The sequence below is a fragment of the Rhinatrema bivittatum genome, chromosome 2, assembly GCF_901001135.1.
Source record: "Rhinatrema bivittatum chromosome 2, aRhiBiv1.1, whole genome shotgun sequence".
NCBI lineage: Eukaryota > Metazoa > Chordata > Amphibia > Gymnophiona > Rhinatrematidae > Rhinatrema > Rhinatrema bivittatum.
Genome location: NC_042616.1, coordinates 55,750,787 through 55,773,904, shown reverse-complemented (window position 1 = coordinate 55,773,904; position 23,118 = coordinate 55,750,787). Strand labels below are relative to the sequence as shown.

The following is a 23,118-nucleotide window of genomic DNA, read 5'->3' as shown; positions in this document are numbered from 1 at the left end:
TCAAACACGCTCACAAAAATTGCATACATCTACAAGCAACTTACTTACCAAGAGTAGCAAATACAAGAGCGGACAGGCTAAGCCACATCTTTCATCCTCACGAATGGGCACTCAATACAGAAATAGCCCAAGACATATTCATGCACTGGGGAACACCTGCGATAGATCTCTTTGCAACGGAGATCAATGCTCAAGTTCCCAAATTCTGTTCGATAAGACCAAGCCAATTCAGGATCGCTCAAGATGCCTTCCTCATTCCGTGGATGACAGGTCTCCTGTACGCCTTTCCTCCCATACCACTCATAACAAGGACAATTCAAAAGTGCATAGCAGACAAAGCTCAACTGATACTCATTGCCCCGGCCTGGCCGAGGCAACCATGGTACAGTTTCCTTCTCTGATTATCCATCATGGACCCAATTCGGCTACCGAATCATCAAGATTTTCTCTACCAAGATCAAGGGATGCTTCTACACTCATCTTTACACTTGACAGCATGGAGATTGAGAGGTCCTTTTAACAGAACAGGGAGTTTCCTCTTTGGCACAATTCATTTTGTTAGAATCCAGGAAACTCTCAACTAGGAAGAATTGTAGCTATAAATGAAATGCTATTCTACCTGGTGCACTTCCAAAGGGAAGTGGACTGCTCACCTGAATTGCTCATTGATTATCTACATACACTATATGTAGCTGGTCTAGCAACTTCATCCATCAAAGTTCATCTCAGCGCCATAGGTGCCTACCATAGACCAGTTAACAATATTTCTATATCCAATCACCCCTTACTATCTCGTTTCATCAAGGGGTTAATGCACCTTCGTCCTCCGATCTCTAAGCCTCCGATTCCATGGAACCTCAATATAGTTCTGGAACAGCTTATGTTTTTCCCGTTCGAACCCTTGGACTCAGCACATATTAAATACCTCACATGGAAAGTTGTATTCCTCGTTGCAGTAACATCGGCACGAAGAGTTAGTGAATTACAGGCCTTGGTCCATTATTCACCATATCTGCAGTTTCATCATCAAAAAGTAGTTCTCCCAACTCACCCATCCTTTCTACCAAAAGTGATTTCTCAATTCCATCTCAATCAAACCATGGAATTACCCACTTTTTTCCCTAAACCACGTGCAAATGATAGGGAAAAACTACTGCACACACTAGATTGTAAAGAGCCTTAGCATACTATAAAGAGGGAACTCAGACTCCCGTGTTTCTCAACTCTTTGTCTCTTTTGACCCAAAGGCACCTGGACTTCCCAGTGGCTAAACGCACCATCTCCAGCTGGATAGCGCAGTGCATCAAATTCTGTTATGACAAACAGAAACTACAACTATATTCAGAGCCTAAAGCTCACCAAGTCAGAGCAGTAGCTGCCTCATTGGCACACCTAAAGAATGTGCAACCCATAGACATTTGCAAAGCAGCTACATGGTCATCGCTTCATACATTCACATCTCACTACTGCCTTGATCAACAGGCAGCCACTGATGCGAAGATAGGGCAAGCAATCCTACAATCCCTATCCTCCTATCCACGACTGCCACACTCCTAAGGATCACGTACAAATATATATATCATAAATAACGTGATCGGGAGCTTGGGACTCCCGTGACAGCATGGCTAACTCAGCCCTGCTATCGACGGGAAAAAGCAAGTTTGCTTACCGTAAACGGTGTTTCCGTAGATAGCAGGATGAATTAGCCATGCTGACCCACCCTCCTCTCTGGCAGTCATCTCGTCTTCGACTACACTACAGCTTAATCACAGACTGAGGAGATTCCGTTACTTTCCTGTGCGGGAACACACGCGTAGACGCAGAAAGCAAAACTCTAATCTCTGCTTTGACAAGCTCAGTCTCCCGGACCTGATTGACAGATCCCATGACAACATGGCTAATTCATCCTGCTATCTACGGAAACACAGTTTACAGTAAGCAAACTTGCTTTTCCAGTTTACAGTGATGGACCTGACAGTGTTTCCTAAGGATATTCAAACACTTTTTTTCGCACAATATGTCCCTCAATATGTAACTTTGAATAATATTTATTTGCAGGTTTTTAATATACCAACCATCACCTGAGATATCATGCCGGTTTACAATTAACTGGGGAAAACGAAGTGGGAAGATATGTTACAAAAAAAACAGGGGTCATAAAACTGGGGGTGCGAGAGAAGAAGCGCACGGGAGGGAGAGTAGCAGGCAAGAGGATAGATGCACTTAATACTTGGGTACAGATAAAGATATACAACAGCCGACACAGCCACACAGCAGCTGAGTTTTCAGCAACTCATTTGGCATGTTTAGACCTTTGCTTCAAATTCACTTCCTATAACAGAATCAACCTGATTCTTTATTCAGGAGAATTTAAATCAGTTCAACTACAATGAAAGGATACAAGTGGGCTGTATTTAACTTAAGGACCTTAAGGTAACTTTCTAAATTGAAGCTGATTTGGATTTCCTACATCAAAGGGTGTGAAAGACTTATGCAAACAAGATTTTTTTTATTCTTAATTTTGGAATATTTCTATAATTGTGCTTTTACAATGAAAGTGCAGAGTACCGTATGTTATGTAGATCAGCAAAACTAATTCCTACATCAATTCATTATATTTTTAGACATCAGAATGTGAAAAATGTACTAGAATGTGAAGACTTTTACAAGACAATGTACATCATATGTACAAAACAAATACACTTGCAACACTAAGTGTGCAAATTTTAGTGAAAAAAAATCAGTTTTTTGTATTTATTAAGCATGGACTACCTGTTTTGTGCATGTACCCTCTCTTATGGATGTCTTAGTTTTCAATATAATTACACTTTTGAATTGAGAAGTTTAGCTGCTCTAGGAAGGGTACTGATTCTTTTTAATAAAAATACAGAAAGTTTTACATTTGCTTGGTATGTAATGTGAGTATTTGCAACCCATTATTTATTCCCTCTGTATTCAGAAGAGAATCTGGCTTATAGCAAGTTCTGACTCACCAATGTTGGGCCAGCAGAGATAGCAAGCTGGTTGGATGCCAAGAATGGAGAAATTTCTGGGAACAAAGATGACAACGGATGCATTGCTGAAGGCGGCTTCGGTGCCTGAAGGCTGGGATCAAGTAGGCTGCAATTTGTCATTCCTTGAAATGGTGAAGCTGCATGCAAAAGGATCACAGTTAAAGCATATTGAACGAGGTGACCGACCCAATCTACTGGCACCTTTCAGCCTACCAAAGAGCAGCTAAGGGACTCTGCTGCTGTACAAAAGGAATACGATCTAGAGCACAAACACAGATAGTGAAGGAAAAAAATGAATAGGTACTGAACTAGAGTGTGCTAGGTTAACTGTGTCGTGCTAATTGTACAGGACTGCCTTTAAAGGTTTGAATATTTACAAGATACAAGGCAAAAAAAAACATTAAACATTCTCAAAAACTACAACAGCACTGAAGTCCAAAAATGATCTGCAATAAGGTATCTAAAGAAAATCCCTTGAAACAGATGACAATTTTGTATTTCCATAGTAGCTTTTAACCAAGCTAATGTCAGTAGCTAATGTCAGTAGTCATAATATTGTCATTTTGTCATATTTTGGAAATCGACAACTAGTGGCATGCACTATTGATGGGAATAGTACTGCTAAGCTAGAAATACCACAGAACACATAAAAAGTGCTCGAATGGGGAGATCAAAAGAACCATAGGAGTACTGAAAAACATCAAATAAGAGAAGCTTACAAAAGACCCCAAAATGTCATGGTAACAGTGATTAAAAAGAAAAAGGCAAATCAGAGAATAAAGACCTAATGGGAAAGGTTCAAGAAGGCTACTTTTCTCTTCCCAATGTTCAGGTGGGCTCACAGCAAGAGGCATGCAGAAGATGTGCTCTAAATACAGCTTGTTTTTATTCATTCAAATTACAAGAGTGCGGCATCAGATAGGACAGAGAAGCTTGGCACAGCCATAAGTGTCACAATTGTCTATCACTGCACTTACAGTAACTGCTTAGTAAATACAAAGATGCCATCCTAACCAAAAATAAACACACTTCCAACTTTTATTTTGGTCTCATATGCTGATTTGCTTTTTTTTTTTTTTTCCCCCATTCCTTGCTCTTTTTCTTCTCGGATTTTTCTCCTTTTCAATTTTCTGTAAATCTTACTTGCGATAAGGCATTCCTTTCTTTCTGTAGGTGTAACATGTTTGCGTCTTTTCCCGTCCCATCATCTTTTCACACCTGTTTTTCCTTGCCTCCCAGTCTTGCTCGTGCCTCACCTGTACCCCCCCCCCAGACTCATCGTTGCCCTTCTTCCCAATCTCACTTTGTCCCACCCAACTCACTCTTACTCCTCACTGCCTCGCATACTTCTGTCCCAGTTTATTATATAAGTGGGGACCTGAAGCAACCAGAGATAAAATGACTCAAGTCATGAGTATCTGTGAGAGAGAGGCATGACTTGAATCCAATTTTCTTGCTTCCATTATTCATGTGCTCTTTCATACATCTGTAGGAATGGCATTCTTTGAGTTGGGGATTGTTACTTGATAAAGACCACTTTACCAGACTTCTGGGGATCACACTAACACATCTTCCATGACCCAAAAAAAAAAAAAAAAAGTCAGTTCAGGTCTGGCTCAATGGATCAGTGGCTGTGCTGCACACAGTCATCGGGGTTTAATTTCTAAATTTGGTTTCTGCTCTTTGGGTCAGCCAGGAATGTGGTGGAAGCAGTGCTCACTGGCCCAGGAATTGGGGAAGGGCAGGGGAGAGAGAGAGAGAGAGGAGGGATAAAGTTCTAGCTGTTGTGCAGTGGTGAAACCTAATGGTCAGTCTCGGGGGTTCCAGAAAGCGGTGGTCTGTGGCCCCTGGTTGAATGATTGTCACTGCAATGGGTGGCCTAGTAAAAGGAGGTTTAAAAATGGGGGGAAACCCTACTGGAAGCACAAAGGAAGAATAAACTATTTACTGATTTTATAGGAAGCGCCCCATACACAAGTGCTGGTCATGTAAGGCCTGGTTTTCAGGATATCCATAATAACGCATATTTGCACACATCTGATCTAAGAAGTAGGTTTCATTTACATACCCTGATCATCAGAAAAACAGACCTATCTGCATGCCATGAGAAATGGATTCGAGAACCATCACTGCAGGCCACACTTAACACGATCAACTGATTTGTTTTCTCTGTATAAGTTTTAAAAATATACTCTGCCTGAAAAACTGGTGAAACTGATACTTTTTATATATAATTGTGTGCAAAAGTTTAAGCTCCCTGGTTTTAATGAATCTCTGTGTGAACAGAAGCCAATACAGCCTCTACATGGTTTGAAGTTAAACTTCTTTCTACAATGCTTAATACAAAATTACTGTTTGCTGATTTTAACAGCTTGAAAATAATAAAAAAGCGAATGTGCCATGCGCAAAAGTTTTAACACCCTTCCGGTTGATTCATTACTACTACATTTTTTAAAAAGTTTTTAATAAGGTCCAAAATGTTGATGGACTCATTAGGCCTTCTATTAGTCAGATGAAAACTATTCCATGGTTTAACAAATACTCTGATGGATTTTGACAACCATGGGCTCCCTTCCTCTAAGCAGCTGTTTGAACATTTGAAAATTAATATAATTCATTCTCACAAAGCAAGGGAAGGCCACAGAAAGCTCTCAACCTTCCAGCTTACAATTTTCAGAAACATTGTCAAGAAATGGAAGTCTCATGGAAGAGCTGGGGTTAGGACAAGATCTGTCAGATCAAGTAAAATCTAACAGAACTGCAAAACAGAACCCATAGGTCACTGCAAATAATCTGCTGAAAAGTTTAGCTGCCACTGGAGAAGCTGTCCAGAGGTCCATGGTACAGTGATGCTTATACAACAATCACTTGAAAGGGGGAGTTGTAAGAAGGAAATCTTTTCTACAACCTCATCACAAAAGTCATTGCCTAAAGTATGCAAAGCTTGAAACTTTCTGGAACAAAGTGCTTTGGACTGATGAAAACTGAACTCTTCAGCCACAACACAAGATACACTAGAAGAAAAGAGCGAAGCATTTGAAGAAAATAACACCTTGCCAACTATTAAAAATACAGGAGTAGATCTATTATACTTTGGGTTTGTGTGGCAGCCAATGGCACTTGAAATATTCTATGGGTGGAAGGAATAATAGATTCAATATAAAAAAAAAACCAAACACTTGGAAGCTAATATCCTATGGTCCATGAAGAAATTGAAGTTTAAAAGAGGTTGAATACTTCAGCAAGACAACGATCCAAAACATATTCCAAAATCAACCATGAAGTGCTTACAGGAATGAAATATTCAAGTTTTGGAATGGCATTTAAAGTCCTCAGACTTGAATATTATTCAAAATCTGTAGGGAGATCTCAAACATGAGTGCATGCAAGGAGACTTAAGAATATTTCTGAGCTAGATGAATTCTGCAAGGAAGAGTGGGAAAAAATTCTAAAAGCAAAAATAGAAAAAAACTCTTAACTGACTACAGGAAACATTCAGAAACTGTCATGTTTGCCAAAAGAGGTGTTACAAAGTACTGACACAGATTACACAAACTTTTACATATGCCATATTCACCATTTTCTTATTAATCTGTTAAAAAAAACCCACACACACCCCTGCAAATAAATAGTTATTGTGCATTACAATTTGCAGCAAGTGGTGATATTTAACTTTACCCCAGTGGTTCCCAACCCTGTCCTGGAGGACCCCCAGCCAGTTAGGTTTTTAAGATATGCACAATGAATATGCATGAAATAAATTTGCATGCACTGCTTCCACAGCATGCACATTTTTATCTCCTGCATATTCATTGTGGATATCCTGAAATCCTGACTGACTGGGGGTCCCCCCCAGGACTGGTTTGGGAACCTATGCTTTACATCAAGCAGACTTTATATCAATTTCTATTTACTAGAGATTCATTGAAACATACATTTCACAAGGGTGTCTAAAATTTTTCACATAACTGTAGCTACATTATATATATATATATGTACATATATATACACACACACGTGAATAATATATATAAAGCAAAGTTGCTCTTCTGTAACAGGTGTTATCTGTAGATAAGCAGGACAGAACCACCACACAAGTAGCAATGTTACCTGAGGATACAAAGATAGAAAAGTTGTCACTGTGCTAGTCTCCAGTCTTTAGAGCAAGCTGATCAACTCTTAAGGGGAGGAGGGTAGGACTGTGTGGCCAATTTGTCCTGCTTTTCACAGAGAACACCTGTTACAGATGAGCAACTTCACTTTCTCTGTGGTCCAGCAGAACAGATCATCCATAAAAGTGGGGACTCTCCAAGCTAAGGTTGCTTGTAATTGTATATTATGCTCTTACGTTGTGTTAGAGGACCACGTAACCCATAATCACACCAGAGGCTGGAGGGCAGAGTTGAAGGAATCAATCAAGTACCGGTAAACTCTTTAGAAATGCCTGTCAAACTGCCACCACTGATAGTGATCACTCCCTATGGTTAAATCTAGAAATTTCCTGTAATTAGTGAGAATTAAAATGTGTGTGTAAGCATTTTTGAGATCTAGGGAAGTTTATCTCCAATAGGGAGATAATGATAACTAGAATTCCTCTTGAACTTCAAGATGCAGCATGGGACGAAGTCCTATTTTGTTTGAAATTAGGAAGTACTTGGAATAGAAACTTATGTTCTCTTCCTGTGATGGAACAGGTTATATATTACACTGGCTGCAAGGAGGGTTCATGGCTCCCGGAGAACTATGATTTGATCTGCAACTGGAGTGCCTCCTTGGAGGATTATTTGGAGAGAAAAATTTGAAATTTAAATGGTAATCCTGCTCTATAATCTTAACACCCAACAGTATTATCAAAGACTATGCGGGAATGAAATGTTGGGAATCTTCCCCTACACTGAAAGGCTGTCCAAGGCAAACTAGAAATTTTACTTTATAATGTAGTCAAAAATTCTGTTTTGGTTTGACAGAGCTGCAAAGATCTGGTTTGTGCTCTTTCCTTGACCTATTGCCTGTCTTGCTGCTGCTGCTGTTGAGGACAGTCACACTGAAAAAGATAGGACTGATATATTTCCTTAATAGAAGTTCTGCCTTTTGCCGTACTGAGGCTGGGGCTACCTAGATGAAGAAGATTGCTCTGTTATTGTGGCTAATTTTAGTACAATGATCCTTAATCAGGTCTACTGTTTCTTTCACTTTTTCTCCAAAGAGATTATCTCCTGTATATGGGACATCAGCAAGTTTTTCATATATATCTTCATGGAGCTCTAAAGCTCCTAACCAAGCTCATCTTGGCTATTGCTGGTGTCCAAGAAAAAGTGTCATATTCCTCGTTATCACATTTTTCAGCTTTGTGGGAAATATGCGCTTGCCAGCAAGCCATTTCATCAGGTTTAAACACTAACTTCCCTTCTCCCTGACCTTTGCCTGAATAAAAGCATCACTTGTGCTTAAGCCTCTCTGCCTAGGAGAGGATACCTGACTTCATGTATTTCTCTGGCTTATAATTAATCCTGTTAGCCTGAAAGAGGGGCTGGGTGTTCCCTAGTCAGAGGCAGGACAAAGTCAGGAGGTATAGATTTCAGCAGCCAATGATATGATCCGTGCACACCCCCTGAGCCAAAGCCAATGGTGTAATGACTCTTCTGTTGCTATGAGAAAGTAGCCAATCATGTAATGACACATCATCTGCCTTTGTATGAATGTACAATAAAAGGAAGAGGCTCTGAGGACAAATCCTCTTTGCCTTCTCTCTTCCTGCCTGCGATGAAAGCTGTCTGAGGCCTCTTCATTACTCCTACAAGCTTCATGGAAGTTGTTGGTCATATCTTGTAGTTTTTGTTGGCAAGAATGTATATATGTGTGTGTGTATATATATATATTTTTTTTCATACTTATCTGTTACTCTTGTCCCTTATAATAATAATAAGCAAGCTACTCCCATGCTTGTTTACCCAGCCTGTGCAAGTCAGTCGTTGTTGGTAGTTGTCTGAATATAAATCATCTTTTCTTCATCCCCCCTGCCAGTGAAGCAGAGAGCTATGCTGGATATGTATTCCAAGTGAAGTATCAGGCTTGATTCGGGGTAGTATCCACTGTAACAAGCAAGCTACACCCATGCTTATTTGTTTACCCAGACTATGTAATTCAGTCCTTGTTGGTAGTTGTCTGAATATAAATAATCTTTTCTTCATGCCCCCCTATATATATATATATTACCATTTCTACTTAATGTGCAGCTATTCTGAATCATAACAGAGCTACTTGGAACACTTTTTTTGTTGTGGAATCCAATGTTGCAGGATCGTTACCTTGAGGATTCAATGATCTTCGCAAGTGCAGTTAAAGATGCAATAAGGCAAAAATTGTTTAGATCTGATGTATCTGAATTAATTTTCTTTAGGATTGGCAGAATGGATGTGCATTTCAAAGAGTCTGGAAAGGACCTAGAATCGAGGGACAGATTAAATAGAAAAGCTAAATGGGTAGAGAGATAATCACGAGAGGCATATAAGAGTTAGCCTGAACATGGGTTAAAAGGGCTATATGAGACCTTTAATTTAGGGTAAGATCAGTGAGATGGTAGATGGAACAATATCATCAAAAGTGAGCCAGGAGCTTGAAACACAGGGTAAGCTGGGATTTGGAATGGGTAAGTAAGAAAATTCATTAGATATATTAGTGACTTTGGATTTGAAATGTTATCAGTAGAATAAAACATTTTTACTTTGATTTTTGTAATGGTTTTGACAATATGGAACAGAATAGTAGGATTACCATTGGCAGATTGGATTTGTTGGCATAGAGCTAAAGAAACTTGTTTTTTGTAGAAACAAACAAGCATAAAATGCATTTTTATTTTCTATGATGGAATTTTTACACCAGTGTTTGTTCCAGCTGGTAGAGTTCAGTTTTTAAGGTTTTTAAAGTGGTCGTGAACCAGGTTGCAGAAGGTTTGTGATGAGCAGAGTACCACTTAATTGGGGCAAGAGAATCAAGGGTTTGTGAAACAGCAGAGTTCCATTCTAAAACAGTGGATTTGGCATCGTAGAAGATAAGTTTAGTAAGAAGAGTATTGGAAAACAGTTCAGAGCTCATGCTTTTTCTTTTGTAATGTATTTCAGGATTCTGCAAAGGTTTTGTTTGTGGGCTGTTGAGAGTTCCAGTAAAGGACAGGATAAAGTAATCAGACCAAGGTACAGGATACATAGTTAGGTTAATAGAGAGGTATGGTGAATGAAAGATGGGTTACAGAAAAGTAGATCTAATATGTGGCCAAATTTGTGTGTGGGTTTATTAACTAATTGTTCCCAGCCTAGGCCAGCCATAGCTTCCATAAAATGAGAAACTGAGGGGGGAGAGGGTTGAGTGTCAAAATGGAGATTGAAGTCTCCAGTTATCAGGGTTCGAGATAGATCCACTGGTAAGGTGGTCAAGGTTTCTAAAAGGGTGAAAAGATCTGAATTTAGTAGTTCGAGTAGACAATAAATCACACAGAAATAGTCCACTGATGAAGTAATGAGGAGAGTTTCAAAGGGGCCTGTAGGGGGAATGTCTATTTTTCGAGGGTGAAGGGAAGATCTAATAATGATCAGTAGACCTTCTCCTCGGCAGTTAGGTATAATCTGTGGGACATAAATCATTAATAAAAATAGAATCATAGTCGAATAGCCAAGATTCTAAGATAAGCAACAGCATCAGGCTTTTGCATAGATATTAGATCGTAAATGACAAGAGCTTTTTTCCGAATTGATTGCGCGTTAAATGTTAATAGAGAAATAGTTGTAAGGAGGACAGCGATCGGCTTGGCTGATAGCATGATTGGTTTCAGGTAGCATCTATTAACAACCTTATAGCTACGAGGAGGAAGTCCAAGTTGACCATATGTATCCTGGCCTAGAATAGTACTGATTTCCATTAAAGAGAATAATGTGGAAAATATTGTAAGCGAACAGAAAATCTTAACAGCTGTCAAGACGAGAGCACTGAAGGTGAGCACAAAGGGGTGAGCCCCTTTCTCATGCTGCTTCGGTGTGCGCACTGGCGTCACAGCTCCAAACTTGTACCGGCACCTGATAGATGACTTCATAGATGGGCGTTTTCATTGATGCCTCTCTTATCTCTAGTAATAGCTCACAGAATGATTTCCATGCCTATATGTAGTTTTATATCCATTCTTTCTAATTGTATTAAGCCTATCATTTTATCCTGCTATAAGACAGATGGCAGGATTTCTTCAATCCATTTATGAGCCATGTTTAAAGCCATTTTTATGAAACATTTCTTTTTGATACTACCATACTGTTAGACAATTAACTCAATACTATCCCCTAAAAAAGGGACCTGCATTCCTATTACTCTCAATTGATCTTGAGACTTCTTCTGATTTTATGACATAATAAGAAATCTTAAACCAAAGTACCTTGAGAAGTTTTTCATTTATATAACAGTCTAGCTTAATCCCAATTTTGAGACATTTAATATTAACTATGCAGCAGCTGTGAATCAGCTTAAATTGCATCTCTTAAGTGTCACATCAATTAGCTGTTTATGGACTTCTATAAAAGCCTTTTGAATCATCTTAACTGTTACTTCTTGCCCAAGTTCTATATGCCAGTAGGCTGTCACCTCTGAAACACTTTGTGTTATATTTTGTTCCATTTTTTTAATCAAGTTCTTTTCCTTGATTTAATTTTGTGTGGACAAAATTAAAGGCCCTTACATATGTGAACCAGCATGATGGGACTGCGTTCTCGAATGCCGGTATATAAAAAAAAACAAAAAACAAAAAAACCCCAAAATAAATAAATAAAAATAAATAGTGTCTAGCTTGCAAGCAAGCATAGGAGGGTTTGCATGGTATATCAATTTTTTTGGGATTTGAGTGAAATTAGTTTTTTCATCCAACAGGTCCCTCAAATATTGTACCCCATTGTTTTGAAAACAAAAATCAGTCTGTCAACCCTGGGATAAATTCTGAATTTCCCCACTAATGGCAGAAATATAGATTTATCCAGCTCGAGTCACCACCATTTGTGAAAATTTCTCCATGCCTATACCACTAGCTGTATCAAAACATTGTTTTTAATAGACAGACATTGCTTATCAGAAAGATGTATCACTTCCAATGGTACAAGTGAGAAAAGCTCCAAAATGAAAGTCCAAAATGGAAAAAAAAAAACCCCACCCCACAACTATAAATAATCTTTCCAATTTAAAATATCAAATATTAACAACTGGCAGAATAGATAGTTTTATATAGGCAAGATCATCATATTAAAAGGCAGTATGCATCGCTGCAAACAACTGCAACCATTGTTGTGGTGATGGTCCTTGCATGACAACAGACCATAATGGAAGCTCACAGACATTAACTGGATAGAAGGTATTATAGGAAAGTTGACCACGACCCTACAGGAGACATTCAATTATTAATTCTTACTAAGAGAGAATAGTCTTTCTTATGGGTCAGTCCGAATCTGGTACCGAAAGCCACCCCACCCCCCTCCCCGGAAGACCCATTGTTTCCAAAAAAAAGGGTCATTATTTGAAACTATTTCCACATTTATGGATTTTTTTTTTTTAATCCTCTGTGACTCAGGCCAAATAGTGTGTACAGGACTCCAACCACATGCTCTCTTTACTTTCACAGACTGATAAAGCATCTGCGTGTACAATTTTCATAACCATGGATATACAGTCCTTATATACAAATGCACCCCAACGGGCAGCACTTGAAATAATCAATCAAGTACTGTTGCAAAGACCCAGCCCACAAAGAATACAAAATGCATTTAAAATGCAATTGGCAGAGATAGCCCTTTTCAATAACTTTTTTTTTTTTTTTTTTTAATGGGGTCACCCATGGCCCCCAGTGTGGCTAATATATATGTGGGCAGATTTGAAGAGAAGTTTGTTTATACATCTAAATGGGCCTCATATTTTACATGGTGGCATCATATTTTAGATGTGTTCTTTTTGTGGCATGGTCCACTGGAATCACTGGAATTTCGTCAGTGGATTAATTCATTGGATGACAATTTGCACTTTACTACTGAATACAGTATAACATTTTTGGACATTACAATTCAAATTTCTACAGGTTTAATTATTATATCTATTTATTGTAAACCTTCAGAATGAAAATCTACTTAGATATGAAAGTTTCTACCCTCGCAAATTATGTCAAAGTTTGCCCATTAACCAATTTCAATGGCTCAGAAGACTGTGTACTGATATTAATGACTTAAAGATCCAGGCTTGTGAAATGGAGATACATTTTATACAATGGTGTTACCCTAAACCAGTGATGGCTAACCTATGACACGCGTGTCAGAGGTGACACGCCGAGACGTTTTTGCTGACTATGGGGAATTTTTTTTTTTTTCAGCTGTGCCGAGCCTTTTTTTTTCCGGTTGCACCGACCCTTTAAAATTTGTTTTTTTAGTATCCCCCCACCCTCCGGACCCCTCCACCCCCCCCTCCCCAATGCCCCCGGGCGCAGGGAGGCTCATTCAGCGCAGTGATAGGCAGGGCTGTGGTGAGGTTCACGTCACCATGGCCTGAAGAAACAGATCGCATTTAAACGCGTTGATGCTCCTCCTCCTTCCTGCCTGTGCGGCCCCGGAAGTAAACGTTGCCGGAGTCGCGTGGGCAGGAAGGAGGAGAAGCATCAGCGCATGCAGAAGAGGAGCAGCACTTGTGCTTATGGGCCACCGCGAATTCCAAGTCGCAGCGGCCCAAGAAGAGGAAGAGGCCCGGTAGCAGGGCCGCTGCAGGGCCCATCCTGCGGCGACCCGCAAAGAGGAGGCCCAGAGGTGAGAGAGAGGCTGAGGGTCTGTAGAGGGTGTGTGTGTATGCGTGTATGAGATGAGTTGAGAGATTGTGTTTGAGAGTGAGAACCTGAATGTTTGCAGAGTCAGCATGTGCTTGAGCAAGACAGCATGTGAGAGAGAGCCTGTGTGTGAGAGTCAGACAGGATGTGCCAGTGAGAGACTGTGTGTATGAATGACTGTATGAGAGACAGCATGTGACAGTGAGAGCCTGTGATTGAGCATGTGTGAGTGAGAGAGAGCGTGGGTGTGTAAGTCAGACAGCATGTGCCAGTGAGAAATTGTGTGTATTAATGATTGTATGAGAGAGCATGTGACAGTGAGAGCCTGTGTGTATGAATGATTGTATGAGAGAGCATGTGACAGTGAGAGCCTGTGTGTGTGAGAGAGAGAGAAATGCATGTGAGAATGAGAACCTGACTGTGTGTTTGAGGGAAGAAGATGAAGAGAAAAGAAACAGAAAAAAAGACAATATAAAAGGAATTGGCAAAAAAAATAAGAAAGGGAAGGTGGAAAAAAAAGCCTGTGACCAACCAATTAGAAAACTAAGATCAGACAGCAAAGGCAAAAAAAAAATATGATTTTAGTGATTGGCACATGTAATCTTTGGGAATGTGCAAGAATAGCACTTTCTCTACGGATCTCACAATGTACGAGATCAGCATGGAGAAAGTGGAAGCCCACAGGGCCTGCACAGAGGAGGCAGCAGAATGGACTTCAGTGTCAGTAGCAGCAATCAGTGCCTCCCCAATAGCCATGTGGCAGCAGTGACAGTGGCAGCAGAGGAATGAGAGAGGTTCCAAGGTTGCTGGCAAAAGAGAGGGGGGGTCTGCATTTAGTGTGTGGCATGTGTATGAATGGGACTCTGCCTGGGGGTGTATGTGTGTGAATGCATGGGTGCCTGCCTGGGGGTCTGTGTGTGTGTCAGAATGAATGTGTGCATGGATGGGGAGGGAGTGGTGTGAAAACGAATGGGAGCCAATAAAAGAAACAGACTGACAGATGAAGTTTGTAACGCTTGCTTGGGCTTGAAGTGTACGAAATACCAACTTTCAATTGAAGATTTAGCCAATGAAATTCAGCAACAAAAATGTCACTAAGCAGGTAAGGTAAAGAATTATTTGTTTTTGCTTTATTAATAAATACAGTACATATATTAAAATTATAACTTATTAATTAGAGCTACAAATATCACAAAATTATGGATTTTTCTAGAAGTGACACACCACCTGAGTTATGCTCAGGTTTTTTATGAATTTTGACACACTGAGCTCAAAAGGTTGGCCATCACTGCCCTAAACAGTGGTTCGGAGGGCATACAAATGTGCCTTGTATACCAAAAGGGATCTTCTGTTAAAATACCAATTTACCTGTAGAGAAGATCGTTTGAAATATGTAATGAGATTCTGACAAATCCAGTGGAATTATTTCTATCATTAAAAAACACTGGCATAGAGTGCAATGACATAGTGTCTTTCAGGAACTTCCATGTTTCTTTTTTCATGAGGTAGGAATATAAAGGAGTGTGTTACCAATGAGATTCTGTTGAATTCTACTCACATGGACACCCAGAGAGGTCATTCCCATGTGGGAAGTTTTTTCACTGTGACCAAACTATTACAGGCAGTGAGTGTACTGCTCCCAACACAGGGTTTACCATCAAATTGCAATATTCTACTAACTATATATCTCAATGGGTAGCATATGCATTAATCTGTCCATGTGATTTGATATATGTGGGATGCACCAAGAGATTATTAAGACATCTGAATGAGCATCATAGCTGTTTGACAACATTAAAGATTGTGGCTCTGATCGTACAACATTGTGTTGAGAATATGCATAATTTCAGCCAGTTTCATTGGTTAGTTGTTGAACATGTCCCAGTGCCATTCCGGGAAAGGGGGGGGGGGGGGGAATCGAGAAGCACAACAATGTGCGTAAGCAGTTTTGGATTTATATACTTCACACAGGGCACCCATAGAGCCTCAATCAGGAAATAGATTGGTATTCTCTTTTATGAAAGACTGGGGATTATGTACATAGTGATGAAAACTGTTGGAAAGGAGAAATTACTTATCTGGTAATTTTGTGTGTATATATATATATATATATATATATATATATATATATATATATATATATATATATATGTTCTGACCACTGTGTAGCCTTTCCTTATGGTTTTTGATTTTGAAGACTGTGTTCCTGATGCTATATGTGGATAAGTTCCTCATGAGAGGCTTCTTGGAAAAGTAAAGAGTCATGGGATAGGTTGCGATGTCCTTTCATGGATTGCAAACTGGCTAAAAGACGGAAACAGAGTAGGATTAAATGGACAGTTTTCTCAGTGGAAGGGAGTGGGCAGTGGAGTGCCTCAGGGATCTGTATTGGGACCCGTACTTTTCAATATATTTATAAATGATCTGGAAAGAAATACATCAAGTGAGGTAATCAAATTTGCAGATGATACAAAATTGTTCAGAGTATTTAAATCACAAGCAGATTGTGATAAATTGCAGGAAGACCTGAGACAGGAAAATTGGGCATCCAAATGGCTGATGAAATTGAATGTGGATAAGTGCAAGGTGATGCATATAGGCAAAAAATAACCCATGTTATAGTTACACAATGTTAGATTCCATATTAGGAGATACCACCCAAGAAAGAGATCTAGGCGCCATAGTGGATAACACATTGAAATCATCTGTTCAGTGTGCTGTGGCAGTCAAAAAAGCAAACAATGTTGGGAATTATGAGAAAGAGAATGGTGAATAAAACAGAAAATGTCATAATGCCTCTGTATCGCTCCATGGTGAGACCGCACCTTAAATACTGTGTACAATTCTGGTCGTCACATCTCAAAAAAGATATAGTTGTGATGGAGAAGGTATAGAGAAGGGCGACCAGAATGATAAAGGGAATGGAACAGCTCTCCTATGAGGAAAGACTAAAGAGGTTAAGACTTTTCAGCTTGGAGAAGAGACGGCTGAGGGGGATATGATAGAGGTGTTTAAAATCATGAGAGGTCTAGAACGGGTAGATGTGAATCGGTTATTTACTCTTTCAGATAATAGAAAGACTAGGGGGCACTCCATGAAGTTAGCATGGGGCACATTTAAAACTAATCAGAGAAAGTTCTTTTTCACTCAACACACAATTAAACTCTGGAATTTGTTGCCAGAGGATGTGGTTAGTGCAGTTAGTGTAGCTGTGTTTAAAAAAGGATTAGGGTTAGGGACAAGGCCTGGAGGTTGGGATGGTGCAGCCTTCCCTGATCTTGCTTTATGAGGTCCAGAGATGTTCCCAGCTGGATCGGGTCCCAGAGGGAAAGATTCTGCAGGAGCGAGAACCAGATCTGCTGGAGCCAGTAAAGTGCAATGAGAATCATGGTCCCCCAGTTCTGCTTGAGTTTCAGGAGCATCTTGGAGACCAGAAGAAGCGGAGTATAGGCATACAAGAGACCCCTGCCCCAGTGGGGAGCAAAGGCGTCTGACGTCCTGTTCTTCGACCCTGGTCGAACCAAAGAGGTCCACGTCCGGAGTCCCCCTAAGATGGAAGATCCAGTCCTCTACCTCCTACTTCAGGGACTAACTTGTGCGGTCAGAAGGAACGACTTAGGCTGTCCGCCAGAACATTCTCCCGTCCCGGCAGGTATCTGGTTTGAAGAAGAATCTTCTGGGATAAGGCCCACAACTAGCTTTGGACTGCTTCCTGACAAAGGAGGAACAATCTTGTTCCTCCCTGTTTGTTGAGGTGCCACATGGCTACTTGATTGTCAATCTGGATGAGCACGACCTTGCTGTATAGTTGGCTCCTGAAATGCCCAGAGGGCATATTGGACCGCCCGCAGCTCCAGGAAACTAATCTGACACCTCAGCTCCTGAGTTGACCAGCAACCAAGGTGGGAGGCATCTGTGGCAAGTACAACCTGAATGTGGGAAGCCTGGAACGGAACCCCCACCTCCAGATTGGAAAGAGTCACCCACCACGACAGGGAGTCTCAGAGTGATGCGGTGACCTGAATGCGCATCCCAAGGCCCTGAGTGGCCTGGCGCTATTGAGACCACAGGATCCACTGCGCCTTGCGCATGTGAAGGCAAGCAAAGGGGGTGACATGGTGGTACTGAAATCAGGCGAATTCACAAGATCATCCCCACCAATGGAGCCAAGGTGATCGCTCAATCCCTGGGCAAAAATCGCCCAGGCTTGAGCTGTATTGAACCTGGCACCTACGAAGTTCACATGCAGGGAATGGCCTGTAGGGCCTGCAGCGCTCTCTGTCTGGAGGCACCCTTGACCAGCCAGTCATCCAGATAGGGAAAGACTTGCATGCGCTGCCTTTGAGGATGCGCAGCCACTGTTGCAAGGCACTTCTTGAAAACTCGGGGTGTGAACGCCAGTCCGAAGGGCAGTATCTTGTACTGAAAATGATGTTCGCCCACCACAAACTGGAGATATTGCCAGTGGACGTGTGTAGTCCCTATGTGAGCGTAGGTATCTTGAAGATCGAGGGAGCAAAGCCAGTCCCCCCGTCCCCCCCCCCCTGGAGCAAAAGGGGAATAAGGGCACCAAGCAAGACCTTCTTAAACTTCTCCTGTGTGAGGAACTTGTTCAAGGCCCTCAGATCCAAAATCTGGTGAAGGCCTCCCATTCTCTGCGGGATAAGGAAATACCTGGAGTAGAATCCGCTTCCTCGCTAACCGGGAGAGGTATGGGTTGGACCACTCTGGCCATTGTTAGGGTGGAGTGCTCCTTGAGCAGTATTTCCCAATCCCTGGAAGCTTTTCAAGATGGACACGAGGGAGAGTCCGGCAGGGTAACCTGGAAATGTAGCCTGTACCCCTGGCGAATGATGGAGAGGACCCACCAATCTGAGGTGATGGGCTCTCCAACGTGCCGCAAAGGACATGAGCCAACTTCCGACCAGAGGACCCACTGCTGGCTGCACTGGTGACTGGCTTAAACTCCCTTGTAGCCAGTCAATAAAACCGTGGCAGGAATCTGCTGAGGTGCAGGTTGAGTTCTGGGGACACACTGTTGTCTAGGCTGAGACCTCAGTCCAGGCCTCTGAGGTCGTGCCCTGCTTGCTGGAGGGTAGTACTTCCTCAGAAGGTAGAATGGTCATCGAGGGCCCTGCCTTGAGGATTTTTTGCCTGAGGAATGGGGGTCCAAGGCGCTTGCCAATAGATGCTGCAAGGTCTCATGATGATCTGAGTTGCACTACTTCCTCCTTAATTTGGTCACCGAAGAGATTCTCTCCAGTACAAGGCAGGTCAGCAATACAGTTCTGTACCTCAGGCAGGAGATCAGAGGCCCTTAGCCAGGCCATATGACGAGCCCCGATGCCCACTGCGGCCACTCTGTTGCTGTTTTAAAGACATCATATGCGGATCGAACTTTGTGTTTGCCGTATTCCAATCCCTATTGCACAACTTTTAGGAAATTCTCCTGAAATTAAGGGAAGCAGTCTTTCAAATCCTGCACCTACTTCCAGAGATTTCTGGAATATTGGCCCATATATAATTGGTAGCAAGCAATGCACGCTGCCAACATAGAGCCCTGGAAGTCCTTGCGGCCCAAGGCATCTTGTGCTCACACCTTGGGGGGGGGGGGGGGGGTGTCAAAGGCATGGATGTGGGACCTTTTTGCTTTTTTTTTTAAGGGCAGATTCCACCACCACAAACTGGTGTGGGAGGTGGCGCCTCTCAAACCCGGTAGATGGCTGCACCAGATACAGTGTCAGTCTTCCTGTTTACCAGAGGGACTGAGATTGGGTGTTCCCAGAGTCTGCTAACCAATGGGCCGATTCAGTAAAGTCCGCGGGAGAGCGGACGAATGCCCGCTCTCCCGGCGCGCACACAGGCCACTCGCCTGTGCGCGCGATTCTGTATTTGAATTAGGTGGTGTGGTAGAAACGGGCAAAAGCGGGCGCTAGGGACACTAGTGCTTCCCTAGCGCCTCCTTTTGACCCGGAGCGGCGGCTGTCAGCGGGTTTGACAGCCGACACTCAATTTTGCCGGCGTCAGTTCTCAAGCCCGCTGACAGCCACGGGCTCGGAAACTGGATGCCGGCAAAATTGAGCGTCCGGTTTTCGGCCCGACAGCCGCCGGCCCATTTAAAATTTTTCTTTCACCCTTTGGGACCTCCGACTTAATATCGCCATGATATTAAGTCGGAGGGAGCACAGAAAAGCAGTTTTTACTGCTTTTCTGTGCACTTTCCCGGTGCTGGCAGAAACTAGTGCCTACCTTTGGGTAGGCGCTAATTTCTTAAAGTAAAATGTGCGGCTTGGCTGCACATTTTACTTTCTGTATCACGCGGACATACCTAATAGGGCCATCAACATGCATTTGCATGTTGAGGGCGCTATTAGGTGCCGCGGGTTGGACGCGCGTTTTCCTCCCCTTACTGAATAAGGGGTAATGGAAAACGCGCGTCCAAGGGCACTGTACTGTATCGGCCTGTAAGTTCTTAAAGATATTGTGGACTGGGACTGCAACTACTTCTTTAGGAGCATCCACAAACTGAAGGACCTCCAGAATCTTGTGCCTGGAGTCCTCCTCAGTAAGAAGCTGGAAAGGGACAGACTCCGCCATTGCTCTTACAAAACCTGAGAATGTCAGGTCCTCTGGAGGCGAGAGTTCCAAAGGTACTTCCTCAGAGTCCTCAGAGGAAGAGATGGAAGGCTCATCTTCCCACGTGTCATATGGGGCATCAACTTCACTCCCTGAGGGGAACCGGTGCATGGCACGGATATTGGTGGTGACCACCTCAGGCCCTTGACTTTAACTGGCTTCGATGCCTCAGTGGTACAGTGCCACTTCGAGGGCATCATGGGCAAAGCCAGAGCCTTCCTGAGCTTGAAGCTATGGGAAGAAGGTGACTTATGCTGGTGCTTCCTCATTTTCCCCGGTGCTCGGCTCGGTCTTTCCCCAGTGATGAGGATGCTGGCGACAATGACGACTCAGACCTAGAAAGGGAAGAAAGATACGGGCCGATCCCCAGCCCTATCTCCAGCTGGGGGATTGGTGAGGGAGAAAACAAGGCTGCTCCAACACCTCCGGGGTCCTTCTTGCCATGGGGTGTCGACACCCCCCGACACGGAATTCGAAGAATCCAACTTCCTGGTGCCAAATGATTTCTCCATCTTGTCCAGGCATGCTCGACCCTTGGGGGTAATCTGAGCACAAAAAGGACAGCTGCGCACTTTGTGTGAGGCCTCCAAGCACAAGACACAGACCTCGTGGGGGTCTGTGATGGACATGGTCCGAGGGCACTGGGGGCAGCAGCGAAACCCTGAGGAAGCCATCAAGAAAAATAATCGCCAAGCAGTCAATGGCCAGCGGTCACCAGAGGACGGCACAGTCGGTAATAAGACTGCAGAGAACGCAAGTAACTTACTGCGATGCCTCTAACTAGGGCCGGGAAAGATTAGGGGACCTGGCATGGAAAGGAACGAGAAGACTCGAAATAAGCTTTTTGAAAAGGGGGAAAAAAAAAAGTGCGAGCTCCACGTCCGCAAGGCAACAGCTTGGATTCATGGATAGTGGCATCCTGGACATGCTCAGTGTGCCTAGTCAAAGTTCTAGAAACTTTGACAAAAGTTTTCCATGCCAGGCTCCACCTGATGATGTCACCCACATGTGAGGACTATCATCCTGCTTATATCCTAGGAGGAAAAACTTCAATCTCAGGATTTCTCTCAATTCAATATCTGATATTATATCAAAGTTGATCCTTAAATTATGAACTTCTCCACCTTGGGACTGAGGATATTCCCTCTTCCCAAGTTATGGCCACTCCATGTAATAGAAGAATCCTGAACAGAACTCGAGGCAGATCCAATTCAAGGGCTAAACTGTAACCATCTGCATGACAGCACACAATATTTCATGCTTTCTGGTAAAAGATTGAATTCTAGGTTGGGATTTGTTGCAAAAATCACTAAAAGATACTGAAACAGCTTTTGCAAATCACTTCTACCATGTACCTCCCCTGAAGACAGAGGAGACATAAGATGAGAGAAAATGAACCACTCAACTGAATATGGGATAAAAATCACACCAAAAAAAGTGTCAGGCTTTAATTTAATCAAAGCAAATTTGGGGTTGAATTGTGAATTAGTCAAGCAGAAATACCAAATATTTACACATTTAAAAGCACATGAATTTCAATAATGCTGCAGCAACTGGGATGCAACAGTTTGAAATTTTTTTTTAGCATGAGGTGACTACTGCACGAACGCCGTTTACAAATACTTCTGATAACAAAACTTACTGTCATAAGGGGAGGCACCTATATCCTGACAAAAGTTTTTCGTTCGATCCTGTGGTTTCTTCCTGAGCTGGGACAGCCTCAGAGCTCTCAGTGTATGGGTAAGTCGGAACCGTGGGTCCTCTTTCAGCAGCATTTCAAAGTGCAAATGAAGGGGTATGTCTAGGAAGCAGGGGAAAGTGAAAAAAAAAAAGACCCAATTAACTACGGTTTACAATGAACTAATGAGTGCTTCATGCAACACAAGAATGCCTTTTGTTAATTTCTACATGAAAAGGAAATGGAACTGTAGATGGGGGGGGGGGGGGGCAGGGCATAGATGTTGAAGAGGGCGACAAGCTGGGGGGGGCCAGGACCAGTTGTGAATGATCTCTCCCAAACACACATTCGAACACACACACACTTCCTTCCTCTCTACCTACAGTGATTCTCCATCCTCAGCCTCCCAACCAGTGCTCAAGCCCTGGGCTGTTCTTCACCCACCAGAACTGATTTACCCCCATCAGCTCTGCTTCCCCGGGTCCTAGGAAAAAAAAAAAAAAAGAGGGGGAGGGGGGCGAGAACACCATTTTGGTTCATTCTGCCAGAAATTAAGCCCTGGGTAATAGACATAAAAAAAAAAAAGTGTTGATTTAGAACAAGTTTGAAACTTACGAGCAGCAGCATTAGTAAGCCAGGGCTAAAGCCTTGATGATCGGCACCTATTGCTCACATTCAACCCCTTTTTGCACCTGTTCTTTTGGCTGCAGTGTCTGCTGCAGAATCGCACCCTCTCCTCCTGTTCTCTGCACAAAAGGAAGGGGGGAGGGGTGGCAGAACAATAGGAGGGGGGGGGGGGGGAAGGCAGAATTTGGGAGCAGACCGGCAGCACTTTGCTCTCTTACCCTCCCTCTTTCCTGCAGGCTGCCTGGAAAAGGGCTCGAGCCCCTGCTGTTTTGGCCTTTTAAATATGAAAAGAAGTGGCCACAAACTCATTTCTGGGCAGTTCCCCCACAAAT

At 42.5% G+C, this 23,118-nt stretch overlaps 1 protein-coding gene across 4 annotated transcripts in view; it reads right to left on the bottom strand.

The window, feature by feature from the left end:
• LOC115083980 (KAT8 regulatory NSL complex subunit 1-like) overlaps window positions 1-23,118 on the bottom strand; it is a 354,418-nt gene that overhangs the window by 68,223 nt on the left and 263,077 nt on the right. For 3 of the 4 annotated variants that reach the window (XM_029588184.1, XM_029588185.1, XM_029588183.1), the window contains exons 7-8: window positions 22,124-22,282; window positions 2,994-3,151 (exon numbers count right to left, since the gene is read on the bottom strand). In XM_029588184.1, coding sequence (XP_029444044.1) covers window positions 2,994-3,151; window positions 22,124-22,282 — 317 coding nt within the window. The remainder of the gene's footprint in view (window positions 1-2,993; window positions 3,152-22,123; window positions 22,283-23,118) is intronic. The other variant, XM_029588186.1, reaches the window with a different exon arrangement.